The following is a 19,074-nucleotide window of genomic DNA, read 5'->3' as shown; positions in this document are numbered from 1 at the left end:
ATAAACATATACACACCATAAGCAAAGTTCCCTTTCCTCCAGCAGGCCTTTTTACCTGTGGAGAGTTTGGAGCTTGGTTCTAGCTTCCACAGAACTGAGCTGCAGTCTCTGTGGGAATTGCTTGCCTTTGCAGTGTAGGTCACTTGTTTTCAAATGCATGTCACCCAGCCTGAAAATCAGGACAGGACTGCTGAATGGGATTGTCAGTGCTAGAGAGCTGAGCTGTCCCTGTCCTTGGGGTCATGGCAGATGGACTTACAGACTCTTCCTAACAGAGAATAACATAAAGGCCAAGGAGAAGAGAGGTGATCTCTACCACTGCTTTCTAGCCTCTGAGGAAGAAACAGGACAGGCTAAGGGGACTCCCTTCTTTGGTTACTAGTCAAACCATTAAGATAACTTCTTTGCAAGGCTAATTCTGCTGTTTGTGACAGAGAGAGTGCTGGAAGCCACAGAGTTGTAGCAGTATGGTGTGCCATCCTCAAAAAAAGGATTCAACCGCTACACGGGATATACTCTATTCCACTGTGCCTTTGCATGGAAAGGAATCCTAGGCCTGGGCAAGGACAGCAGCTGAGGGAATGGTCACATGAAGGTAGACTGCTGGAAACAGTAGGACAGGTGAATTGGGAGAGGCAGTGAAGGACTCCTTCCTTTCAGGCCTGCTTTCTTAAAAAGGGAAGAACTGTCTAAGAGAGGAAAAGAGATGAAAGGAAAGCATATTACCAACACTTACTTCCTGCCATCCCACTCTAAAAAACATGTCACACAATGAAAACAATGAAGGATTAAAATAAAATTCGTTATTTTGTTTCTTGCACCTCCATACCTTCTCTCCAAGAAGGGGACAACAGAAGCAGGGCAGTGGGGTGGACCAGGCACTAGCAGCCAGTAAAAGGAGGAACTGAAATCCTTACTCTAAGAGCCAAGGCCAAGCATGAACTGTAGGCAAGGTGAAGTAAATGGCAGGATAAGAAGCTTCCTCAAGGACTGGACTCTTCTGAGAAAAGAGCTGGGAAAGAACTGAAAAGTCTAAGAGCATATTAGAAGGCTGAGACCGAAGCTTGCTGAGGAAAAGGAAGTCTACTTTAGTGGCTAGGGCCAAGCACTCAAGAAAGTGGGGCTGGGATAGAAGTAGGACAGACCAATCAAAGCAAGGTCCACTAAGTTTACGCAGTCATAAAGACGAGACAGCTACAGCTCCCCGTGTATACACATCAGGCCATGTGGAGAGCTGAATGACATGAATGTGCCTCCCTAGTCAATCAGTAAGTCAGCGCTACTACCTCTGCTTGAGTCACAGTTGCACCGCAAGGCTGAACTGGAGAGGCCAGATCCACAGCAGGCCTGAGAGCCAGAAGGGTCCATGTGGGCTTAGGCAAAGCTGCCTATGGGCCTACAGTTAAAAAAGACTTTGTAAAACTAAAACCACTAATGTGCCAGGAGATTTTGAAGTAGACTACATGCCACTGGTGAGGTGGAAAGGGAATAGAGGGGACTTTCTAGTGGGGCCTGGCAGGCAGGAAAAGGCAGAGTACAAACTACAAGGAGAGGTGTGACTTCTCAGCTCAAGGTCTCAGAAGCACTATCCGCTCTGATGCACTATGACACAATCTCTCACCTCCACGTGCACAGGGAACCAAAGCTCCTGAACTCATCCAAGGTGACTTATGAACCAGTATCATGTTTTGTATGCTTTTGAGGGATGTTATGCCAGAATTTTGTTGTGAGGGCTTAATGTTTTGGGGGAATTTTCTGATGTGGAACTGATGCAAGTGATAGGGAATCGCAACAGAGGAGGATATCTGGGATGGTGCATTTCAAAACCTGCAGCTGGGTGAAGATAAATGAGGTGCTCCCTCCCTAGGTCCCCTACCATTCCCCTGCAGAAGTCTGACCTTACCCAAAATGTAAAAGGCAACAGCAGGGCCTAAGACTGCCCCAGTATGTCTGATGGTGGTTCTCCTCACATTCTGCAAAGCTCTTTGGCTCTACCAGAGGGGAAGGGTTCTCAAGAAGAGGACTCCACCTGTGCGCTGGCTTATCAAAGCTGCTCCCCAGGCTCCCTCCCAGTCCCCAAGTCTGAGACAGCATCTCATTCGCCTGCAGGGCTACCACCAGGAGAAGAAGGGTTTCCGGCTCTGAAAGCTCTGTGTATAAGACTCGCTGGCGCTCCGTTGGTGGGACCGGGCTGTCTCCACAATCACAGGGGGCATCTGGACTAGATGAAGGGGGCTCTTATTGTCTTTCAGGGCCTGACTTAGATTCAAGATCTGTAACAGAAGAAAGAAATGAGGTAAAGGGAAAGACTAGGGATTGATTATTTGAAGCTTCATCTAAAGGGAAATATCCAGATCAACTGGTCCATCCAGCTGTATAGAAGCCAACTAGGAAAGAGAAAAAAACTTACTTTTCCATTAGGCTGTAATATTACCCTAATTAGGCTAAAGAAAGGATATTTCATTCTCTCTTTGGAACCTCCCCTTTCATGAATGAATGAATAAATGAATAAAAATGCATTTACTGAGCAGAGCATAGCCAGCACTGTGTCCATACAGTCCATGCTCTCTCATCGTTGTCCCTTCACCCTTCTACAGCAACATTTTCTCTCTCTTCAAAGAGGTGCAGATCTGGGCCAGGGGTGCTACTAAGCATCCCCCAGAGGGACAAAGGGGAGAGCCAACAAGAATACTCCCAAGCATATTCAGCCTAAAGGCAGAGCTCAAATTTGTTGTCATGAACACACACTGTCACTCCTGTTCCACTCAGAACTACTACTATGCCTCTTCTGGGCGGGTGGTTAGAAGAGAAGGAGGCTCTAGCCATTTCTTTAAACCAGCTGGGGGCCAAGATTTTCACAGGGAAGTATCTACCCTCTTAAGTCTAAGGATTGAAAAGCTTAGGAGTGACATCTCTTGAATTCTCTTCCTTGGGACCCTTCTGCTTCAATAGCTGAGGTCAAAAGATAAGGGAAAAGCCATAGGCTACTTCCAAGACTGAGACAAGTCCTACAGAGTTAGCTTTTCTCCTGAAGCAATACTGGCTCTTAAGAAAAATGAATCATTTACCCAATTTGCTTTGTTTTTATGATTTAGGAAATTATAAGGACCCTTAACTAACCTCAGTCACAGTATTTTACAGTCTTTTTAACCTGTCTACCTTATTCCCAAGGAAAAGTAGACACCAGTAAAACCAAGGCTTTATTTCACCTGAGACTTGTGGTTTAGAAGGAATATCTGTGTGAATAGTTTTCAGTGCAGCTGAAAAGTCTGTTATGCTACAAAAGTCTGAGTATCTGATCTTTCTATAGAGAGAGGACCACCGCTTCTCAAAATCTGAATATAATCTAGCCACATGTTTAACTATGCTCTGCTGAATTGAAAAAGACTCCCTGGTGTGTGATTTTTGCCCCCTATGTTTCTCCAGCTGCCTTTGCCCATTCTGACCAGAATAAAGAAGTTAAAGGTGGCTATAAGCAGAGCAGAGAGAGGGAACGGCTGGTGCATGTGTCATTGGAGCTGAGGGGTGCAGATGAACAGATGGCTAGGCTCTGTGAATCACAGGTCTTCTCCTATGTTATTTGGCATATTAACAAGTGGGTCATGAATAAAAAAAAAAAACACTGGAAAATACTTGCTAAATGCATTTGCTCAGCATGACAAAGTAGCTAATCATCCCACAGAGATCCTAAGGTGGACCTAAAAGGTGTATACTGGGCCTACCTGTCCTCGCATGACAGCAATCTGCTTGTGAAACTGGCCCCTGTCAAAACCAGGATCTTTCTGCAAGAGAAACAAGATGAGATAAGACTCCAAGTAGCATGGCTTCTTCCATAATTAGAAAGCTCTTACTAACAAAACCCACAACTAGCTTTAAACATTTTGGTGAAGCCAAATTATAACCCAGGTTGAACACACTCCTTGATTCACACATGGGGAACCTGAAGCAGAGAGAGGAAAGATGACTTCGCTGGGTCACACAATTAGTTCACACAGACCTCAGGGTCGCTGACACTCTCTCACAGTCAAAGTGTGCTCAGAGGCCAGGTGAAGCACAAAATGCCTATCAGTGCTACCCACTATAACACTGGGACTTTCCTTGACTTTGAAAAGAGTAGCAGCCAGGCCTGTGCCCTCCCAATCCTGACTCTCACCCTCCGTAGTCCTGGCCTCTCCTGGGTTCTAATGCTTGAGTCCCGGGATGGAGATGGGCTGAAGTATAGAATTTTAGTCAACTAAGAAATCATATTTAGTAGACATCAGCTCCACCCTCTTCACATGTACTGAAGGTGATTGAGATGTATTTGTTTCTTTTCCACTAGCTAATAAGGTTGAAATTCCCAAGACTGACCTTGAAGAGCTCATATAGGTCCTCTTCCAGGTCCTTGATGAAGTTAGGATCTGATATCTTTGGAAGGATCAGGTCTTTGATTTCCTGGGAAAATGGAATTTTGGCTTGGGGAAGCCAAGCCCAATAAAAAGGATCTGAAAGAAGGAAAAAACAGAAGTAAAAATCCACTATCAGGAAAATCCTAGCTCATGTGTGTTCTCTTCCTACAAGAAAGTACTGCCCACAGCTCCATTAAAACAAAATGCACCAGGGTTAAGTGAAACTCCAAAGTAGAGAATTCCAACTAAAAGTATGTTTCTTGCCCATCAAACAGGGATATGAGTCTCCTAACAAGGCAAGGTGGGGGAGCTACCTTAATATTTTCCACCCCCTCTCAGAGAATTATCAATTGTGGTTGGACAGGTATCTATTACCTTTAGAAGGCTCAAGCAGGGAAAGAGAGCATAGAACTTCACAGCTATTCCACAGGACCATAGGCATTCCAGGGAATTAAAATTTCGGATTGATGAGATATTACAATAAGGGAGGGAGTTTGAATTAGCTAGAAAAGTATAGCTTCCTATAGAAAAGTAAATGAAAGTCTTGCTGGTCTAGAGAAGGGAGAACATAAGTCTAATTTATGGTTTCCAAGAAGAGCCTGAATCACTATGGTCTTGGGACTTACACGCCCTCCAGGAGTCAGGATGCTTCAGAGGGAAAGCCAGCCCATTGTCTATGGCAGCCAGTTTGATAACAGGCTCCTTCACCACTACCCAGTCTGTGTCCTGGAGGGGAAGGGAAGGCTTATTACACAATGAAGCCCATTACCAAAATCCGCCAGTCTCATCCCCTCTACATTGTAAAAGTGGTTTTCTCACCTTGTCAAGTCCATCCATCCTAGATCACCCTTCCTCTTCAATTTATTTCTCCTCATTTCTCCTTCTGCAATGGCTCCAAACTCTCACAACATTTTCTCTCTTGATTGTATTAAGGTACTAAGGCTTTTTCCACTTTGGAAAAGTTTAGCAATCTAGAAGCTACTCTTCCCCCAAGAGAGGGATTAATGATCTAAACTCAGAAGAATTATAGATCAGGAAGGGACCTTAGAAATCATATGATCCAACTCACTCATTTTACAGGTGAGGAAACTAGGGCCCATAATGGGCAAGTGATCTTTCTGAAAGAATCAGTTAGCACTAGCACTGGGGGGTAAGCAAACAAGTCTCCAGTCTCCCAGGCTAGTGCTCTTTTCACAATATCACACTACCTTTCCAGAACGAGATAAAGAAAACAGGACTGATGCTTCCAAGATGAAAAGTGTCAAAGTAAATGAAATGAGAAACCTCAAAGAGTAGTGAGGAGAAAGAAATCTTGGTTTACATTCCAAGTTCCTATTGTGTAAGACTGGCTCCAAAGGCACTGTTGATTTCCAGCATGGGGACAGAATCACTGAGCTGAACCAGCTGCTTTTCACAGGAAGTTCTACTCCATGAACTCATTGGTACACAGAGCTAAAGCGCACACACGCACACACACACACACACACACACACACACACTCTCACACACACACACACACACACACACGGAAGTACACCTGCCTTCAGGATATAACAGCTGATTGCGAATGTAATGCTCTAAACAGACTGGTGGGAGTAGAAGCCAGACACTAACCCCTGAGCCTCAATGCAAGGCATGCTGCCAATGGAAAAGAAGGATAACAGGGCAACAAGTCACAACAACATCCTACATTCATTCCATGCAACTAATCCAAGGCATGAGTTACTGACTAATAGAGGGAAGAGTGTAGGTAGGCAACCAGGATGGGTATCCTGGAAGTGTGATGAGGGAAACAAGTCACTAGTGATGAACTCTCCCATCAAAGCTTTAAAGAATGCATTAGGATAGTTACCCTAGCCTGCTCTCTTCTGCCCAGTCTGACCCAGATCTCTATCCATCTAATCTCTATTTGTGGACTTAAAGATCCTATGATTAATTTACTATGGAAACATTTATAGGGTTATATACCACACTTTAAGAATCCTCTTCAAGGATCCTTTCTCTACCACAGCTTCTCAGACTCTTACCCGGTAGCTGGAATTATCCATTGGACAATCATATTTGATCAGCCAATTGTCATTGCCTCTATCTGCAGACAGAAACATCAGAGATCAGCAGGGAAAACTGCATGCCAGGAAGCATGAATGGGTACGGGTTAAAGTTACTGCTTAGAATTCATCAGACTGACACCAAACATCTGGGGCCACAGAAAAGGAAGCAAGAATCTTCTGTCTGGGGAAGGAAGCCAGCTGGGGTAAAGTTCTAATACTAATTACAGGTCTTTCCACCTCTGGCAGCTGATACTGCATTCTGGTACAGTTTAAGTCCTCAGAAAAGCTCTACTGAAAAGGCAGTAACTTATAAGCTTCAGAAGAGGACAAGGAACAAATGTAACTTAGCAGTAAAGGCAGAAGTCTATGTCAGGTGCATAAGAGGCTACCAGCCATATTCAGAAGAGGCAGAAATTCCCTTTTCCCTTCCAAGTTATGATCTGTACACCCAGTTGCCCTTCTCATAAATCCCAACACTAGGGGTGAGAGGGTTCAGCTACAGGATCCCTTTTCAGCTTAGAAAGTAACCTAAAAAGGTCACACTGAAAAGGTCCTTGGCTCATTCTAGTGAAGAATTTGATTCAAGACAAGGATCTCTCATTTAGACACTTGGCAACCCACAATCATCTAAACAGGTTAATCAGATCATTGAGTTTTCAACCCTTACAAATGTCTGTGTCAGCATAATAGAGTGCTGGAATAGGGCTCCCCACAGAACTCACCAGTGTTTCGGATGATGTAATCTAGTACCACCAACCGCTCAAATTGCAATAGCAGCTGCCGATTAGTGTTCTCAGGCAGTGAATCTGCTTCAAATCGCCGCAGCCAATAGTCAGCATCCTTGTAGCCTTCAACAAAGAGCTGGAATGAACCAACCTGGCAGAAGAGAAGAAAAGCAGAGGTCAGGCTAGTGTTTCTCTGAAGCTCAGTTCCAGAACCTCAGGACGGCCCAATGCCCATCAAGGTCCTGAGAAATCGACACATCAGAAGTTGCCAACCTTTTCAAAATGGTATTGTCCTCTTCAATATTTCATTTCCTTGAAAATGTGGAAGAAGGAAGTTATGGGAGTGGCCAACTAAGAAAACACATAAAGCCTACCCAGGTGGCTTGGCTGAGCTTGTTGGCAAAAGCACACTCAGATACCCCAAGGTGAACACTCCCCCAAGTTTCAAGCTGTCCAGCACTAAAATGAAGATAGAATACCATGATGAGCTCCCTATGTCCTCTCCCCACCACACACACACTCCCCACTCTGAACACACCACTCTGCAGAAAGCCAGCAACTAGGCCACCAAAAAGCATCTTACCTACAAACCACTTCTGACACACAAGACAAAGGTGACTAAATCTGCTCTCTACCTTGGGTGGCAGCCCGATTCGGTTAAACCGTTGTCCAACTTTTGGCACTTTCTCTAGGGCAAGTCTTTTCCCCCTGGACTTCACCCGGTCAATGGCACTGTAGTTGAAGGTCTCACTAGCCAGGTAGACTACCTGAAGTAGAAAGACAAGAAAATAACTGAAAGGACAATCTGATCACAGAGACTCAAAACCATCCCAGAGAAGAACAGCATCTTTCTATATAAGGATGCAGCAAATTCACATTTATAATAAGATATCATTGCAGGGTATTCTAGCTCTTCCAATATCAGATATGGTAGCTTCTCCAACGGGGGAAAAACCCACAACAAATGAATTTTTCCATATAAATGTTGGAATGCAGATTAATGATAAAAAATTTTCCCTCAAAGTCTCTTCGAAGTACATTGCAAATTTTCTGTTGCTCCTCTCTGTAACAGTAGGCATTTAGACATCAAAATCATTCGAATTTTCTTTGCTTTGCAGATTGGAAAACTAAGGTAAATAAATAGAAGAATGACTTATCTAAGGCTAAAGCCAGTCACTCGGCAGTGACTTGGTCCAGTCTTCCACTCTCAGGATACTGCCAATCCCCTCTCGCATAAAGCTTTATTTTTGGTCCATCTTCAAAGTATAGCATTCCCTTTGCTATGAGGAATGAAACTGTCATAATTTGAAAGTGAGGAGCAGCCTGGTACAGAGGAAAGACCACTGAATCTTGAATTAAGGGAATTCCACTCAAGTTCCAACTCTGTTGTGTGTACTGGGACTTTAGACAAGTTATTTAATCTCTAGTTCTGTTTCCTCTCCTTGAAAATGAAGAGGTAGCACTAAATGACCTCTAATTTTCCCTCTAGCCCTAAATCCATGATCCTATGAAGCCTAACTAGAATTCAGGCAACTAAGGGCTAGATAAGAATCAAAAGGTTTAAGATTCAACCATCCAGACTGTCTTCGTTCTGACATGTTCTGATCAATAAGGACTCCTGTGCAAAGGCTCTTGTGACTGAGGGCTCTTCCAATCTCTGCTCTCAGCAGATGTAGGGGATGGTGAGTAGTCTGTTTTAGGCAGAACATAAAGTATGAGACAGAAAGTAATATGAAATAGGATTGGAAAAGTAGATTCAGCCTGATTAGAGAAGGCCTTGAATGCCTGCATCAGGGAGATAACAAAGGTTTTTGAATAGAAAAGTGATATGATCAGAGTGGTTGTCCTGGAAGATTATCTGAGGCAACTGTGTGAAGGATGGATTGAAAAAGGAGATCAATTAGGGACTGCAAGAGCAGCCATTAGAATATGTGGTTTAAAGGGAAAAAATACAAGAATAAACCTGAGCTGCTGCAGTAAACACAAAAAGATGGAAAGAGATGAGAGTAATACAATGGAGTAATCAAATCTAATCAAAGATGAAGCTCAGGTTAGGAGTCTAAGCACCTGGGAGATGATGATATGATCAACAGAAATCAAGATGTTAAAAAGGGTAAGTTAGAGCTCATGAAGAAATAATGAATTCACTTTTAAGCATGTTGAGTTTGAGATGCTAGTGGTCCAATCAAGTAAAGATATCCAATAGACAAATGGAAACAGAGAACAGAACATATCTTTCCCCTAAAACCCTACTGCTTTCCTTAATTTTTCTATCTCTGTTAAAAAAAATCCGTATATTTCAAGTCATCTAGACCTGTAAAATCACATTCATCTTTACCTCTTCCCTTTCTCTTTGACCTCATATATCCCATCATTTGACAATTCTACCTTTACAATATTTCTTACATTCAACCCTTCCTTTCGACTTCTAATATAACCACTCTAATTCAGGTCCTTACCTCTTCTGAGAAGCTAAAGGACAGAGCTAGACCTTTAGGAGTCATTTCCATAGAGCTAATAACTGAAGCCATGGGGAGTATAGGAAGAAAGAGCAGAGAGAGAGATAGGGAGACCAAGGACAGAACCATGGGGGATGTGTAGTTGTAGAAGATAAAGACCCAGAAAAGGAAATAAAGTCATGAAGGTAGTCATGAAGGTAGAATCCTAAAAGTGTCATGTCAGAAATGACAAGGGCCAAGATAATATCTAGGAAGCAGTGGTCAGTAAGAATGAAACGCTTCAGAAACAATAAAAATTGAAAACAGGACCCTAGATTTAGTGAAAAGGAAGTCATTACTGAAAATGGAAAACACTGTTTCAAGTGACAGGGATGAAAGCTAGACTAAAAGGGACTCAAGAATGGGTGTGTGGCGAGTGTATGGGAGGCAGTGAGAGTAGACTATTCACTAGAATTCTGGTAAGAAATTAGGGACAGAGAGAAGATTGTGAGGTTAGAGAGAACAAGAGAAGAGCTTCTGTTTTGTTTTTACAATTGAGAGGAGACCTGAGCATGTTTGTAGGTGGACAGGAAGACTGAAGATATATTAAAACAAGAGGATAACTCTTACACCAAACAGACAAGAAGGGATAGGGATAAAACTGAAGATATAAGTGGAAATGCTAGCCTTACTTAGCAAGGAGGATTAATTATTCCTATGAAACAAGAAGGAAGAAAAAGATGGATACTGACACTATAAATAACACTGCTAAGTACTAAGGAGGATACATAAGAATTTGAAAATCAAATGAAAGAATGTAAGATCTCTGAGAGCAGACTACTGTTTTTGACTTTATATTCTCCATGTCTCACACATATCAGAGACTTAATGGCTTTTGAAATGAATATGAAGGTATTCTGTAAACTGTAAAATAGGAAACAAATGTAAGATATTATTATAATCATTTAGATTTGGTCTTGATACTATACTAAGACCTGAAGGTATTGTTCAGACATACACATCAAACATGACCATCATGAAAACATTTTAGGATGTTTAATGTTTGTCTTCATATCCCTGGTACCTAGCACAGTACCTGGCACACTGTCATGGCTTATTAAGTGATTGTGGAATGAAGGAATCTTAGATGTCTATGAAACAACCTTTCAAAACCACTGCAATGGACAAAGTCGCATATTCCTATATGAAGGCACACTACACAATGACCCAGAGTTAACACTTTGTTGCTCTCTGCTTCATAGGATTTCAAGGAAAATCTTAAAATAAGTGTCCCTGCCATGTACTCTAAAGATCAAATAAGATAATCCTTTCATTTGTGTGAGTCCCGTAATTCATGGAAGGGTCCAGACACAATCATTTATGCTTCACCCACCTTCAGGAATTATAATAGTTTTCTCCTTGCAAGAGCTACTGAACTTCTCTAGTGCTCAGTAATCATAACCCAAACAAACTATGAGCTGCTCTGTCCTTCCTCACACAAAGTGTCCTTATGAAAAGTCACATGCTGGTCTTGATATGCCATTCAGTCTTTAACGTTAGGAAGTTTAATGGGTGCATAAGAACATTCTACAATCTGAATTTGGATAAATATGAATAATACAAAGAAATATGGAAAGACATTTACATACATAGTGACTGTGACAGCATTCAAAGAAATAACAGCAACAAAATTTGACAAGTAAACAGATGGAAGAGTGACTGCAAAGGGACATAGCAAATAAGATGCTATTGTAATTATTTTACCAAATTTATGCATATACACATACACACACACAAACATATACATACATGCACATTTCCTTTTAGGAAAAAAAAGTCTGGAGTTTCAATGTTGATTAATTCTTTGTTTCTTTTATTTGCTTTCGCTGAGATCATTAATAAATTTATATTAAAATTATGTATGAAAAAATCGATGGGATCTAGAAAATCTGTTTTGATCTACAACTGTCCTTGGAAATCCCCTGTAAAATCCAGACAGTTCTCACACTCCCAGAGAATCTCTGACTCATCTTTTTACCCAGGATCTCAATCAATTTCAAAAGAATTTCAGGGGATATATAAACCTTGCCTCCAAATCTCCTGTACTACAAATCTCTTATATCATAGTTTAACATGTACATAACACTGACAGCTCAATTAAATGGTACACTCTGGGCTGTATCTGAACTTTTGGAATGGTCATAGGTACTCTACAAGTTCTATTCTATGGGAATCTCCCAGGATCTAGGAAAATAAGCCACAGGAATTTCTGGGGTCATGGACAACTTAAGAAATGGATAGCTCTCACACTGCGCCTAATGATCCTCATGCAAGTGACTGGGGTTTATAATACCATAAATCAACAAAGGTTTGGATCCTTCCAAAGGAATACCTAACTTACCTTAGTGCGGGGCACAATATTGAGTTCCAGTTTTTGGTCCACCAAACTAGCCCCTGCCTCTGAGAGATAGCCCTGATTGAGGACAAGACAATCACGGCCAAAACAACAGGGACAGCACAGCTTCTGCAGCCATTTGGTCCACTTGGGGTTAAGGTGCCCGTATGGCTCTTCATTCTTGGGTTTGAAGACACCAATGATTTTCTACATGGAAAAAAGAGACAGGTGATGGAGGAGAAGAAAGGAATAAAAATGGATGGGAAAACAGAAGAATAGCCCCACACATTCCCTGCACAGAAAATAACAATTTCATCTCTAAAGTACAAGGGGCAACTTTATGCATGTAACTATTATCTTCCTTTCCACATCCTGGCCCTAAATCATTAACTATTTTTAATGCATTTATTACCTTTGCCTACAAGCTGTTCCAAACTACAGGGCAAAGTTATATATCTCCACAGAAGTCCTAGATGCAGGGTCCAGAAAGTATAGAAGCCAAGTTATATGGTAGCCAAGTATATCTTCAGGCAACAGTCACTTTCTTCTGGTACTCCAGCATACCTCCCTCACAACAAAGGTAGACAATCTTACTAATAGTATCAAGCTTCAACTTCTAAATCTTATGGCAGTTACTATCAACTGGGTGTGGACTCAATGTATATTAAAACCAAAATAACCAAGGTATCAATTAATGAAATGAATAAAATCCCTCTCTTAGTTGCTAACTTCCTTTAACGGTATTACTATACCCTTCAAAAGGTATTAATTTCCCTTTGGAATTAAAAACAAACAAACAAAAACTTTTAAAAGCAACAACAAAGGAAACACCCTAAGAAGAATCACAATAGTGACAGAAGGGACCTAATACTAGGCTCCAGTGAAGATCAAATCCATTTCTTATAGCCCTGTGGAACCTGGAATAGTTCCTGGCACCAAAGAGTGCCTCTTGCTATATATCTATCACTTGGCTGCTATTTGTATTCCATGCCATCATGAAATTTCTCTCACTGTGTATGACCCTATAGGTCTGTCAACTTTTTAAAGTCATTTTTTCACTTGCTTCAATCTTTCTTCCCAAAAATTCCAGTTCAAAGGGGGAAATAAGTAAATATGCTGACTTAGCCTTCTAACACAATGATTCACTGTCAAATCATATGATTCTTTCTCTTCCCCTCACCCTCCCAACCAACTCAAGATAGTCTAAGTCACAGGATTTTTTCAAGTTTATGTCATTTCCTGAGGATTAGATGATAGCAGAACACATACAATGTAATAAAAAATCCTTGCAATAGACAACCACTCACATTAGAGTTGGCATGGTATCTAACTCCATCAGTGGCTACCCAATCACAGAAGCAGTTGCTACAGAAAACCAAGCTGATCCAGAATTGGGGAAGGTAGGAGGGACAAAGAGCTTTCCTGCCCTCCAAAAAATTCATCAGCTCTAAAAGAACATTTACTGGTAGTAAACACATAACTTCATATACAAATTCCTCTTTCATTTGTAGCCATTTTAATCTGGCTGCAATCTATCTTTCCAAACTGATTTCACATTATCCCCTTTCATGCCAGACTAGCCTACTTACTGTTCCCTACACATGACATTTCTCCTGTTTTCATGCCTTTGCACACTCTATCCCCATGCCTGGAATGTTCTCCCTCCTCATCTCTACCTCCTAAATTTCCCAGCTCCATTCAAGGCTCATCTCAAGGTCAGCTTACTACTGAAGACCTTTCCTTTCTCCTTCTCCTCAAAATTTTGTATTTACTTTGTAAATATTTTGCATTTATTCACCTGTGTACTTAGTGCTCCCACAGATCAGGAGATTGTAAGGTCCTTGTAAGTCTTTCCTTTTTGTCTTTGTAACTCTAGAACCTAGCAGAAGGCCTGGCACACAGCAGATGCTTGCACTAAACTGAATTCACAGTGTAGATCCTAAGAATTCACTGTGTATCCAGAGAAGGTCACCAAATTAAGTCACAAGGAGCAGAGACTCATTAGTGCTCCCTTCCTCATTTTGCCTATTCTACATCTCACCCACTCCCGAAGTCCTCTGGGTCAGAAGCTGGCCTGGACTTAAAGACAATCTAGTATGATTCTAAGTATCTCTGGACCCATCTTGAGCTACAGCTGACATCATCAAGAAGACCCAGGAAAGTTAAAAGTTCAGAACCTACCTGCTCAGGGAAGGAATGATCTAATGACCTTTCTGCAATTTGTCTGGGATACAAGGAATCATTAAGCTAGCTCCCTAAGAAACGAGGACCAAGTTATCCATATTCATATTCAGCTGGGGCCAGAAAAACACCAGAGCTACTAAGAACTAAACATTTCTACTTAAAAAAAATAGATCATTAAAAGTCAACATCATTGTGGAGTAAGACCTCTCTACCATGCCAGGAATATTATCTTCCCATCAAAGAGAACAGACATCATAGGTTTCAAAAAATTAACACTGTTGCTACAAACACACACACACACACACGCACACACACACACACACACACACACACACACACACCACTTCCCAATATGGATGAGTGAATGTAAATCATAGGAATACAGAGGTATTTCTGGATGGGACCTTGGAGATCATCATGTCCAATCTTTTCATTTTACATACAAGGGAAACTGAGGCCTACAGAGGTTAAGTGACTTGCTGAAAGTCACATGGCTATCAAATAGCAGAGGTAGGATTCAAACTCAGATCCTCTGACTCCAAATCCAGTACTCTTAACATTGTACCACGATGCCTCCTCAGAGATCTGTAGGCCATCAAGACTAATCAAACAGCAACTGAAATGTAGCATTTTGGTGTATGCTACATTTACTTTGTGAAGAATGGGATGGTGGTATTGTTTACTATATATACATATGTGTAAATATACACATACACACATATGCAAATATGTATGGATACTTTGATATTCCCTTCATACAGAATGTAAAAATGTTCTTTAGGTTATCATGAAGCCTTCCCAGGAAATGTCTCTGGATACTGTAGCTCAGGTACAAAGGTGGCAATCCATTTATCTCTTAGGCCAAATAAACAGATCACGTTACTGCTACCTCCCCTGGTCAGAGCACCGGCTCACTTTCTCAGCAGACCTGGCTCACTTCCATTAGAATTATAATAGTGTTAAAAAACAAACAAAATCTTTCTCCTGCTTCCTCTGCCATTTGAAGTATTCTCTAGTTCCCCTCTCACAAACAACAAAAAAGGATAACAAAATCTTAAAAAAATAATTTATCAGCTCTTAGATCCCAATCTGTTTTCCAGATGACCAGGATGAAAGTAATCAAGGGAAGGTGGTATGGCACAGGGACCAGATGACCAGGACTAGAAACTGGAAGGTATGGGTTTGAATCCTGTTTCTGATACATGCTATAAGCAAGTCACTTAACTTCTTTGGGCCTTGGATTCCCCATCAAAAAAAGAAAGGCATGGCCTAGATGTAGATGGCATGTGAGATCCCATCCCACTCTTGATCCATGATCCAGGACTCTAAGTCATTTAACTTATTAGCGTTCTAGTTAACTATGGCTCCCATAGAGGAGAGTCCCACAAGGGAAGAACTCATAGGTCTAAATGAAAACAAAAAAAAATAAAGATGACAGTATCTTACTGCTGCCTAGGTGACCAGATATCTCATTTAGAACGTAAGTTCGTTGAGAACAGGAACCATTTTGCTCTTCGTACTTATTTCCTCAGCTGTTACAGAGGCAGGTGGGTGGTCCAGTGGATAGAGCTCTGGGCCTAAGTCAGAAGACCTCAGTTCAAATTTGAACTTACTAGCTATATGACCCTGGGCAAGTCACTTAACCTCTGTCTGCCTAAATATCCTCAAATGTAAAATAGGGATAAGAACACTTACCTCCAGGATTGTTGTGAAAATCAAACCAGGTAATATTTGTAAAGCACTTAGCACAGCGCCTGGCACAGAGTAGGTTGTTGATTATTTCTCAGAGTGGCAGACTACCCCTTTGTAGATGTCAACCACTTTGAATTGCTCAATGCTCCCAACCAAAAAAGAACAAATGTATTAATATCACTGAGAAATAATCACCATTCTTCAATATCCACCCAAAAGGGGTGGGCATCAATGCCATCAATTCTGCTCCTTCAAACAGATTCTAATATTCTTAGTAATCACTCCCTCCCAGGAATTACAAGAATGCTCGGGCAGGGCCTCTACAAAATCTCCCTGGGAACAAATGGGTCAGATAAATGACCTGAATAACTAGGACAAACAAAGTAGCAGTCATATATATTTACATGGCAGCCTAACCTAGTCATCCAAATCTCAGAACCATTCAGAAGAGGCAAGTACCAATACAGTACAAGAGTCTGAAATGTGCTGGCCATGATTTTATTAATAACAGAAAAGATAAAGTGTCTTTCGGTAAGTCATTTTGAAGTAATTCCTGAAGGCTTTGAAGGAAAGAGGGGAAGTACATTACTTCACCAGTGTCACCTCTGATATGATTTCAATCATGGCCTGAATTACTGTTTATTTTTCAAAAGTATAAAAGCAAGACTTGTGGACAGAAAGTCTTCTCCCACACAAACTGTACAAAATTAAGTAAAATCAGGATCTTGCTTAATGGGACAAAAATAAGCTACCCTCTGGCTAGAAGAGAGAAACCGAGGAGGAAAGCACCTGACAGCCCCGAGTTTTCCAAGTCCCCACATTCGGAAATGCAGGACTGTAAGAAAGATTTGCATCACTTTCCAGAAGAATTGCGCAAAAAGCAGGACAACCACCTCCAAGGATGATGCCACTGGCAAGGCCACCCACTGTCATCAGCATCTGCAAACATACTGGAGAGACCTGGGTCCCTGACTTCCAGGTACACCTGGAAGCATGGCTCACCCTAAGGGGGAATGGGCATTCAGGACCCCAGAAGGCTCGCCTGGCTCTGGGCCCCCGGTCTACATGCCGGGCATTGGGGGCTGGAGCACAGGGGGCAGCAGCCTCTCTGGGCACTAAGTGGCGCTGCCCCCCTCCGGAGCCCCGCGGGGCCCGTCTCCCCACATACTCCGCTTCCTCTTTCATTTCCTTCCCGTCTCCAATCGGGTTCTGATTTGAATCTGAATTGCCCTGCGGTCAGTCGGCTTTCCCCGCCCCGCGCTCACCCCCTGGGGGTCCTTGACGAAGTAGCTGCCGCTGGAGCCCTGGTAGATGCGCTCGGGGTAGATGCCGCGCTCGCTCGCCAGCTCGGCCAGCCGCACCACTTCGGCGAACTCGGGGTCGTCCGGGAACTCGTTCCGCTCCCGCTGGGCCTGCGCCGCCTGCGCCGCTGCGTGGGCCTGGGCCGCCAGGGCCTGCGCCTGGGCCGCCACGGCCTGGGCCTGCGCCTGGACCGCCGCGCCCCGCGCCCCGCCCGGGCCCCGCTCCAGCAGAGGCTGCCGCTCCCGGTCCCGGCCCGGGGAGCCCGGCGGCGACGGCCCCAGGCCTGAAGGAGGCACGACCCGCACCACAGCCCCTGGCACCTGAGGAAAGTGAGCGCCCTGGCCCGGGCCCGACGGGAACGTGTAGTCCGGGGGGTGGGCCCGCTCCGGGGACACCAGGGGGCTCGTTTCGTCCATCCCTGAGGCGGCCGGCTCCCGGACGCGCTCGGCTCAGCGACACCCCGGCACCGGACCAATCCGCGTCACTCCCCGGCCAACTTGGCCCCGCCCCCCGGAAGCCCCGCCCCCCTCAGAGCCCTGTTTACATGGTGACGAGAAGGGACGGCCCCTCACGCGAAGGCTGACCAATCCAGGCGCGCTCCGACGCAACTACCCCCTCCTAACCCCGCCCCTCCAACACACACACCTTCCTCTCGGTCAGCATTCCTCCCCCTCGGATGAGGCTGCGCATGTGCGCAGGTGAAAACACTCATCACACTTTTTCAGAAGACCTACCTGAGACCGGTGGAGGTTCTCAGCGAGCCCCGCCTTAATCTATCAATCAACAAATACTTGAACTGTTCACATTATCATTATTATTATTATTCACAATCGGTTGGGATCTCCTTGAGGGCAGAAACTGTCCTTTTCATATATATATGTACATATATTTTGTATTCCCAGGCACACAATAGGTGCTGAATTAATGCCGTCTGACTGACCATATGTGCCTTGGTGATAGGTTCTTTTCATGCCTCTCCAACCTATTGGCCAACTACTCTTTCTTTTTGTAGCCCAGGTTTCACTTTTTCATTCCCCTTCTCAATAAATCCACCTTGCCTCTAGGATCAACTACAAACTCCTTTCTTAGGCATTTAAATCTCTTCACCACCTGACTAATCTCCCCTTCCAGGCCTACTGCAAGTTTCTCCACTGAGAGGCCTCACTCCAACCAAACTGGTTTGCCTGCTGTACCTTATGCATAGAATTCCATTTCAGCGACTGTACCTGTGCACAAGCTGTCTTCCCCCATGTCTGACATTCACGCTGCCTCTTAAATCTAGCTGCCTTCAAAACTCAAATACTGCCACCCCACCTACCCACCTTCAAGCCTCCCCCCAAACTTACCTTGTATTCACTTTGACTATATTTTGCATTTATTTATATGTGAACATGTTGTTCCCCTGGGGAAAAAAATAAATTCTCTAAGAGCAGAAACTGATTGTTCTTGTATCCTCAATATTTAACACAGCATGAGGCATATATTATTATTTAATGTCTGATTCTCCATGTAGAACAGGAGTAGGGAACCTTCAGCCTTGAGGTCACATGTGGCCCGCTAGGTCCTCATGTTTCGTCCTTTGACCGAATCCAAACTTCACGGGACAAATCCCTTTAATAAAAGGATTTGGTCTATAAATCTTGGACTCAGTCAAAAGGCTGCACCCAAGGACCTAGAATGCCACATGTGGCCTTGAGGCTGCGGGTTCCCCACTCCTGCTGAAGACTATACTGTCTATGGATTTTTCCTGGCAAAGATATTAGAATGGTTTGCTATTTCCTTCTCCATCTGATTAAGGCAAATAAAGGTTAAGTGACACAGCTACTAGTATCTGAGGTTGGATTTAAATTCAGGTCTTCCTGACTCTAGGCTCAGTCCTCTATCCAAGATGCCATCTAG

The 19,074-nt window shown here is 43.2% G+C and overlaps 1 protein-coding gene across 1 annotated transcript; it reads right to left on the bottom strand.

The window, feature by feature from the left end:
- Window positions 1-1,442: 1,442 nt before the first annotated feature.
- On the bottom strand, window positions 1,443-17,662 carry PI4K2A (phosphatidylinositol 4-kinase type 2 alpha). The gene is made up of 9 exons (XM_072626696.1): window positions 17,139-17,662; window positions 12,004-12,204; window positions 7,800-7,931; window positions 7,162-7,315; window positions 6,416-6,477; window positions 5,015-5,114; window positions 4,351-4,484; window positions 3,723-3,782; window positions 1,443-2,273 (listed from the first exon to the last, which is right to left on the bottom strand). The coding sequence occupies exons 1-9, from the start codon at window positions 17,589-17,591 to the stop codon at window positions 2,112-2,114; spliced, it is 1,458 nt and encodes a 485-aa protein (XP_072482797.1). The 5' UTR covers window positions 17,592-17,662; the 3' UTR covers window positions 1,443-2,111.
- Window positions 17,663-19,074: the final 1,412 nt, after the last annotated feature.

The sequence above is a fragment of the Notamacropus eugenii genome, chromosome 1 (assembly GCF_028372415.1).
Source record: "Notamacropus eugenii isolate mMacEug1 chromosome 1, mMacEug1.pri_v2, whole genome shotgun sequence".
NCBI lineage: Eukaryota > Metazoa > Chordata > Mammalia > Diprotodontia > Macropodidae > Notamacropus > Notamacropus eugenii.
Note: the sequence above shows the minus strand (reverse complement) of the source record. Positions and strands in the feature narration are given on the sequence as shown.